At 52.2% G+C, this 8,954-nt stretch overlaps 1 protein-coding gene across 1 annotated transcript in view; it reads right to left on the reverse strand.

The window, feature by feature from the left end:
• Positions 1-1,421: 1,421 nt before the first annotated feature.
• Positions 1,422-8,954, reverse strand: part of ZNF185 (zinc finger protein 185 (LIM domain)) — a gene marked incomplete at its 5' end in the record, with an annotated part of 26,813 nt that continues 19,280 nt past the window's right edge. The window contains 8 exon segments of the mRNA XM_010153052.1: positions 1,422-1,520; positions 1,833-1,935; positions 2,267-2,338; positions 3,113-3,181; positions 4,273-4,374; positions 6,016-6,111; positions 6,345-6,446; positions 7,767-7,935. Coding sequence (XP_010151354.1) covers positions 1,422-1,520; positions 1,833-1,935; positions 2,267-2,338; positions 3,113-3,181; positions 4,273-4,374; positions 6,016-6,111; positions 6,345-6,446; positions 7,767-7,935 — 812 coding nt within the window.

An 8,954-nucleotide genomic window follows, 5' to 3' on the forward strand; every position in this document is an offset into this window, starting at 1 on the left:
GAAATTAAAGCTGACACACAATTAGAGTAAAGTGAGTCTGAAGTGCTCCTGAAAGCCCATGGAAAGCAAGCGGAAATCAGGCAGAAGCTATTTCTAGGCAGAATTTGGGGGGGGAGAGAGGCAGAAATAGGCTTTTGCCCAGAACTACATTCAAACCCTCCCAAGAATCCAAATTTGGCGTTCAACGCTTCTCCCGTCTGCTCGCTCTGTGCCAGCTGAGCCGCAGGGAGCCGCAGCCTGATGGCAGAAAGGAAAGAAGGAACAAATCAGAAGAGGGTTCTCGCAGTTAGCTTAGACAGACCTGAGGACCTGTGCCTGAATTCCAACCCAGGGAGCGCTCCGGGATCCTAACGGAATTGAAGACAAGCAGAGGGGCTCAGCACCTTTGGAAAATCAGCCCACTTATCTCTGTAGATGACACTGCCTTATCTCGCTAACGCTGGCGGCATCTTGCGTGCAGCTGAGAGCAAGACCTAGTGGGTGTTAAACCTGTTCATCATGACGGGCCAGTGAGAGGGAAAATAACTTGAGGAGAGGCGGGGGGAGCAGGAATTCTGCTATCTTAGCCAGTCAGGAACTGCTAGAAACATTCCGATACGTGCTGCTGAGGATTTCCCGGGCTGCTTTCTTCAGCTTGGCAAAACCCTGCAAGCAAATAAAGAGAAGGTGAAGGCTGGGTAGCGCACACAGCCGCCTCCCAGAGGTCAGCAGTGCAGATGAACGCGCAGGAACGGGACGGAAAGGCTCGCCAGTCACATCGCATTAGGAGGCAAAGCCAGCAGCGCAGAGAGAGGCAGGTGCCCTCTCCCCTCTCCTGCCCCGCCGCGGAGGAAACCAGGTCCCCTTTATGGCCTCACTGCAGCAGGAGCGTGTCTGGTTGCCACCATGGTGACTCCTGCCCCATCCAGACAAAACAAACCCACATCCACCCTACTTCCTTGCTGATCTGTTGACAGAGCGTACAACTCCCACGTTCTCCCAGTGGTTTTCATCTCACAGGATCTTTGAGTAGTAACTGCGTCTGCCACTGACGCTGCCTCCAGCACCCCGCCTCCTGCGGAGGGTTAGCCCGGGACGCGAGGAAGAACTCTAATGACCGTCAGAGAGGACTCTCAACCCCTAAGGGACACTGCTTTCATCGCTCAAGCCAGCTCTCTGCTCGTCTGCCCCCGGTGAAGCTGACACAGCCTGTTTATCACATTATGGTCGGAGATTCTGGCTCTGACCGAGACCCCTGGGACTGGCTCTAGCATGTTTCCAGCTCATTTTGTAACAAGGGTCACTGCTTCCCACTTTTCAGCCACAGGAAAATCCCGGCATGGGTCACTCAGTAAATGTGAGGGTTAAATGCTCTTCATTCCGTGAACTCCAGGAGCTCTCCCATCCAGCCGTTTCAGCTGACACTGCAAAGGGACACTCACCTAGAAGAGTTTCTCGTAGCACTTGTCACAGTGGACAATGTCCCGGTGGATGAAGATTTTATCCAGGAGATCTCCCATGGCTTTGTGGCAAATTCCACACTGCCAAAGGGAAATAAGGTGGTTGGACAGTAACCAGAGCACCAGGACAGGGCTGTATCCGGAGAGGTGCAAGGACAGCATGGAGGGGGCAGAGAAACAGACAGGCTCTGCATCATTTTGAAAGGTGCGAGGATGCCAAACTGGGCACCGTTGAGACTAAACTTTTCTACAACAGACCAGTGCCACTGCAGGATTCCAACCCATTCCCAGATCCTGTGATACTCTGGAAGTCTGAGGACAGAATCTGCACCGAGATTCCTCCTCCCACCACTCCACGGCAGCACACAGAGGGCAGTTAAGGGGGGGATTTACCCTGAAACAGTATTCGTGGCAGCAGATGTTCAGATGCTCTATTATGATCTTAGGGCAGTCTCGGATCTCACGGCTGCAGTAACTGCAAACGGGTTCGCTGGACCTGTGAAGGAACAAGCGTGAATTCCTCTGCCCCGGTGGTGGTACCAGAGGTTTCTTACCTAACACCAGCACCGCACTCCATGAGCTACCTGCTTCTACGTGCGCTTGACTGTGTCAAGCGACAGTAAAGAGAGACACATGTTGTCCCAGAGACCACAACAGCAGGGCAATACAGATCTTTAAATCAATGTCCCTGCGTTTTCCAAAGCTCATTTACACTTCGTGCTGTTATTTCACCAAACACATACCGATACTCCAAAAAAGCAAAACGTAAACATCATTTCTGTTTAACAGTTCAGTGAAACCCCCAAGGCAGCCCCGAACTGTCCTACCTCGGCAGGGGAGTGCTGGACAGGAAGCTGTGGTGGCTGTAGGTCGCTCTCTCCAAATCCGCAAGGCTACCACTGGGGAGAGAAGGAAATCTCAGCACTTGAGCGTGATAAATGGGAAAAGCATCTCAGCTGGAATCACTAACCTAAAGCCCTAATTGCAACGTCCCAACTGCAACTAGAGACCGATGGAGTCTGTAACAGCTACCCCAGTCACGCCAGCACGGCACTGAGGGGGGATCAGCACCAGCAGGGCAGCATCAAAGCGGGTGTCCACTGGCTGCCGCATCCGTGTGAGCACCATGTACCTGGGGCCCAATTCTGCTCTCGGTCACATTGGTGTCAACCTGGAGCAGCTTTAGTTTGCTACCTTGGAGCAGAATGTAAAAGACTGAAGACTTAAGCTTGAAAATGGCACTTTTAACTTTTTCTAATGCATGAATAAGGTTTTTTGAGTGAAAAACCACAACCTCCACATTTTTCTCACCAATTCCAACACTTTGACGTGTGCAAATGCAGTGTGCAAGCAGCGGACGCGTGCAAGTGCCAGACATGCAGCCCACCTTGGAAGCCAAGCCACTTGGCAGGGTCGTGGGACAGAGGCTCTGCTGTCACCGCAACGGGACCAGGCAGCACAGGAGATTGTGGAGATACAGGTCAGGGTCCCCAGAGCAGCAAAACTCTGCCTGCCCAACGTAATGATCCCTCCAGGGCTAATTAGCTAGGGCACAGCGGCATCTTGATGCAGCTCCAGCGCGGGCGCTTGCTTATGCGGGAGCTGGCCAAGCCTTACGCTGTTGCTTTGCACACGCATGTCAACACACGACTGTCTCTGGACACTCCTCGTACCTGCCGTAGCGTGGGGAGGCTGACAACTCGCTGCTGTTGACGTACTCCTTCACAAAGAGGATCCCTTTCCTAGAGGAAGGGAAGGAGAAGCATTTCCATTAGAAAAGCCTGGAGCTAATGAGAGAGGCGCAAGGGACCGCATGTGTGTGTGCTTGGAGACGTCACATGGGCGTGAAAAGGCAGAGTGTGGTGCTGCTGTTCTTGAATAAACGCTGAATGTCAAGCACTGTTGCTAAATAACACCTAATACACCCCGCTAATTAACCCACCAAAACAAATCAAGTTAATTAAAAAGAATGGGATGGATAATATAACTCATCCAGTTATCCCCTGTTTTGCAAGGATAAGTCTTTTTCAAATCCTGTCAGGATTATGCACACAATAAGCATTTAGAGAGCTTGTGGTTCTGCCCGTTAACGGTGAAACCCGACTGGCACAGCACGACTTACAGGCCCTGTTTTGTCCCTGGAACACCTCCAGCGTTTTCATCCATTATAAACTGCTACTGGTCTGTTTTGGGGGTGTTTTTGCTTAGAGCTGACCTTTCTTGCATATTCCTCCCTCTTTAAAATTCTGAATTCAAACCAACATGCCCCCAGCTGTCTGTCTACAGCCCTGTCGCAGATCGAGGGGGGACACTGTGCCCACGGCTCTTCCCAGAGCCATGAAAGGGACTAATCAGGCTCTTTCTCCATGGTGCATTTTCGTTGCTGCCTATAAGCTACGATTAATCCTCTCATGTGAGCAAACTAAGCCATGTCACAGCTAAGGAAAGAAAAGCGCCTTCTTTTAACTTCCCATGGATGCCTCCCCATGTCGAGTGGTTCAGATGAGTCTCCTCCCTGGGTGGTGCGACCAGCGGGCTGCAGCAAGGCCAGCACCCAAATAGCACCCATCAAAGCCTACGCTGGAGGACTTGTGACTTTGCCAGGCTAAAGAGAAAAGACGCAACTCATACATCCTGATCCCTAAAAAAGGGCACCTGGAGAAAAGCACCTGGCCCATCTCTCCCTTTTGGGTGCCTCTGGCCATGGCAATGGCTGTGCTCGTAGCCAGAACTGGCGGAGACATGGCCCGTGGTGGCCAAAAGCCAAACCAGGGGTGCTACATGCAAGACCTGTACTGCAGCAGGAGGATCCCAAGCCCCCGTTGCTCCTCACCCGGCAGTGCTGGGATCGGGCTGGCACCCAGAGGCCACTGGGCTGTTGTGCTGCAAGGTGGCCATCGGACTGCAGATCCTCTCGCTCGAACTGGAGAGAAGCCTGCAAGAGAGAAAGATCTGTGGGCACTGGAGACACGAGCCATGACACACCCAGAAGGCCAACCGTATCCTGGGCTGTATCCGGAGAGGTGTGGCCAGCCGGTCAAGGGAGGGGATTCTGTCCCTCTGCTCTGCTCTGGTGAGACCCCACCTGGAGTGCTGCGTCCAACTGTGGAGCCCTCAATATCAGAAGGATATTGACCACTGGGAGCGAGTCCAGAGGAGGCCACGAAGATGATCAGAGGGCTGGAGCACCTCTGCTATGACAAAAGGCTGCGAGAACTGGGCTGGTTCAGCCTGGAGAAGAGGAGGCTCCGAGGAGACCTCATTGCAGCTTTCCAGTATCTGTAGGGGGCCTACAAGGGTACTGGGAGAGGACTTTTTACAAGAGCCTGTAGTGATAGGACAAGGGGTAATGGGTATAAATTGAAATCAGGGAGGTTTAGATTAGATGTCAGGAAGAAATTCTTCACGGAGAGGGTAGTGAGGCACTGGAACAGGTTGCCCAGAGATGATGTGGATGCCCCATCCCTGGATGTCTTCAAGGCCAGACTGGATGTGACTTTGAGCAACCTGGTCTAGTGCAAGGTGTCCCTGCCCATGGCAGGGGGGTTGGAACTAGATGATCTTTAAGGTCCCTTCCAACCCAAACCATTCTATGATTCTATTCTATGATTCTATGATTCTATATCTGTTTCTAATTATTTTACCACAAGCTGGCAGCCCAGAAAACCCACCACTGCTGTTAGGAGGGTGCATTAATTCATCTTTATTGCAGACCGAAAGGCTCCTTTCCCTTTTACATCTCCCACATAACAGTACTACTTCCCTGGAGAAGTGGTTTGGAAAAGTCTCCTTTACAAGGCCGTGGGAGAAAAGATCAAAAAAGATCTTTTCGCAAGTACAGACTGTAAGGGAATCACGTGGCCTGCATGGAAGCAGCCATGGAGGGAAACAGCACAGACACACTGCAGATGAGGAGGAGACGGGGACACACCGGCCAGGGTCGGTAACTACCCCAGAATAACTACCCCCGACTTCGTAACTTCAAAACCTGCGGAAGGGAGAAGGTGGCAAAACTATGGCTACTGAAATGCTAATTAACAAGAATACATAATAAGTGTATTGAATGACAAGATGTAACTAAGTAACATGAAAACTGGGGACACACACACACACACTTTTCCCAAGGCAGGGAACAAGGGGTAACGGGCTTAACTGGAAAGAGGGAGATGGAGATGGGACATCAGGAAGGACTTCTTCCCGCAGAGGGTGGGAGCACTGGGACAGGTTGCCCAGAGAAGCTGTGGATGCCCCATCCCTGGGAGTGGCCAAGGCCAGGCTGGATGAGGCTTGGAGCAACCTGGTCTATGGAAGGTGTCCCTGCCCGTGGCAGGGGGTGGCACTGGGAGGGCTGTAAGGTCCCTCCCAGCCCAAACCATTCTATGGTTCTAGGTATCACAGTCCCTGTGCTGGGCAGCCTTTCCTAGGGATGGTTTAGGAGTAGTTCTGTGCCTCTAGATCACACATCCACTCCCTGGAAAACATTCCTCTCTCTCAGCTCTTGGCTCTGCTTCCCAGCTTCTCTCCCACAGCAGTTTCACAGAGGTGTCCCTCACAACCATCAAGACTACCCGCTTACCTGGTGCTGTCATAGTTTAAGCTGTCCATGTAGAACGGCACCCTGTGGCTTCTCTGGGAAATGGGCATGGTGGTATCTCTAAGAAGGGAGTCATGGCTATGAAAGAAAGTCATACAGTCTCTTGAGCACGCGAGGGATTCTGGGTAAACGTTTCCCTGCTTCGCATCCAAATCGCCCACATGCCACAGCCATCCATGCAAACAGCACCTCACCGCACACGCTTAGATCCAGGGAATTAGTAAGTGGGTCAGGACACTCCAGACACTGAATAGATGTAGCAGTGGAGTATTCTTTGGGCTAGGGAGTCTGGATTCCCTTGGACTTCTTACCGTCCGGCTGCAGGGTTAAATTCACAGCGCCCCCTGTCATATCTGCTGCTCCCGGGGCTGCTCCTTCCATCATAAACTCGCCCTTCGTACTCTGGGGTGGGTCTGGCGAGGAAGCACAAAGCCCCGATTACATTGTACCGGGACTCACTGGTGTCCCCACATGGGCCAGGTAATATTTTGTCTCGGTAGCCACACCGTGAGGCATTCTGCCCTTGCCCTGCCCAGTCCCCCTGGGACGGTTCTGCAGCACACATGGAGCTCTGAGGGCAGGAAAGCAGCCTCAGCATCTAACGCTTGAGAGTAAAGCCGAAGCAGTTCCTAAAGGGATATCACTTCAATATTGTTTCCTTTCCCAGCGCTCAGCAAAACCCCCGCCGCACCATCTGCACGTGTGAACTGCTGACCAGCTGGCTCAGCTGGGGGTCAGAGCGGTGCATTTTAACTCTTCCAGAGAGAACTCGTTATCGGAACGGCTACAACCCACAGGCAGAGCTCAGGCTCTTGCAATAGAGAAAAGGAGCTTATAGCTTACGGTCATTCTTTCCTTGCGAGTGCCCCGGGGCACAGATTATGTTTATGTTGTATATCAGCGCTTTGATCCTGATTAAAGCTTCAGGCAAATGTATAACTTAATGTTAAACAATGCTAAAACCCACTGCAAATCAATGCTGTATTAAAGAGAGAAAGAGGGACAGGCCGAGCTCATCAGACGAAGAGAAAAGCCCCGCTCTGGGCAAGACACGCATTTGGTCTGTGCTGGAAACCCAGGGGCTGGAGTGAAGCAGGAGTTTCTTGCAGGGCACAGACACGTCAGCATCACCCGGCGCTGGCGGGTGATGACAGGCTGTGAAGTACAGGAAAGGTCTGTCCCATTTTTTCTAGTCTTAGTCTGCAAACCCCTCCAAAAGCAAATGAGAGCTTTGTGACACCAACTTTCTGCAAAACGTTGGAAGAGGTGAAGGATACAGCCAGATCACACAAATGAACACCAATAGTAGTTAATCAGAGCACAACTTGGGTCTCATGTCATTGAGGGCCATGAGAAATAAGACCCAGACTGCTCCTGAATCATCGTCTCTGCAGTTCCAGAGGAGCAGCAGATGTGGCCTCTCCACATCTGTCATGTTCCCAGGCATCATGTCGGTGCTCTGAACACAACCTGCCAAGAACTCTCCAGTGTCAGAGAGCGATTATCAGCTCAGATCTCCTGAATCCCTTCTTCAGCCCTTCAGGTCCAAGAAAGATCACGTTCCACGTGTTGTGAGACCTGACAATACTCTGTGTCCCTCTGGGAACAAAACCCTGTTCTCGCTTCTTGATACAGTGATCATACAGTGATCTTGATACAGAAACCAGAGTTTCTGCCAAGGATGTCGTGCCAGCGGCTTTCCCTGCCTCTGCAGCCCGTCCCCGAGCCCTTACCTTCGGGTGCTGAATACCTGGCTGTCTACATAGGAGGGTATCCTGTGACTGGGTGCTACCACGCTGGCGCTGAAAGGCTGGCGGTCCCCGTACAGCGACGCGGGACGCTGGGTCTCAGAGGCACCGAGGGCACTCTCTTCTGAGCTAAAGTTAGACCTGCTGAAGAATTAGAGCCAATTTGACCATAAACCCCATAACGATATTTGCTATGAGCAGCTCACACAAGTGTTTGGGATTTGCAGAGGCTGGATCATGGCTCTTTCTACTGGGAATGAGGAAGACCTGGGACATCATGCTGTACGTAGGTTGCTAAGGTCAGGGGGGATGCCAGAGGTCTATGCTACTTCCCCTCACCTACATGAGCTGAATTCCCAGCACAATGAAATGATGCAAGACTCAGCAATTATCTAAGTTAACAGGTTTCATTTCAGTTAATTTGAACACCCACATGTAGGTGGAATCCTAAACATGATAATCCTTTTGTCGGTCCACTGGGCAGGTGTGCATAGGTCCAGGACTTCAGCCAGGTTTATATCAGGAAGGAGGAATGGCAAAGGATGAGGAATTGAAAAGAGGACGACTTGGCTGAATACAAGCTGGCAGTGTGCCCAGGTGGCCAAGAAGGCCAACGGCATCCTGGCCAGCATCAGGGACAGTGTGGCCAACAGGACCAGGGCAGGGACCGTCCCCCTGTGCTGGGCACTGGTGAGGCCGCACCTCGAATCCTGGGGTCAGTTTGGGCCCCTCACAGCAAGAAGGGCACTGAGGGGCTGGAGCGTGTCTGGAGAAGGGAACGGAGCTGGGGGAACTGGAGCAAAGTTCCTGTGAGGAGCAGCTGAGGGAGCTGGGGGGTTCAGCCTGGAGAAGAGGAGGCTCAAGGAGACCTTATCACTCCCTACAGTTCTGAGAGGAGGGTGCAGGGGGATGTGGGGGTGGGGTGTTGGTCTCTTCTCCCAAGTGACAAGTGATGGGACAAGAGGAAACAGTCTCAAGTTGTGCCAGGGGAGGTTTAGATTAGATATTAGGGAAAATGTCTTCTCAGAAAAGGCTGTCAGGCACTGGAAGGGGCTGTGGAGTCCCATTGGAAGGGTCTGTGGAGGGAAGTAGGGAGTCACCATCCCAGGAGGGATTTAAGAGCCATGAGGACAAGGTGCTCAGGGACATGGGTTAGTGGTGGGCTGGGGCGGG

The sequence above is a fragment of the Eurypyga helias genome, unplaced genomic scaffold (genome assembly GCF_000690775.1).
Source record: "Eurypyga helias isolate BGI_N326 unplaced genomic scaffold, ASM69077v1 scaffold7386, whole genome shotgun sequence".
In the NCBI taxonomy this organism is placed as follows: domain Eukaryota; kingdom Metazoa; phylum Chordata; class Aves; order Eurypygiformes; family Eurypygidae; genus Eurypyga; species Eurypyga helias.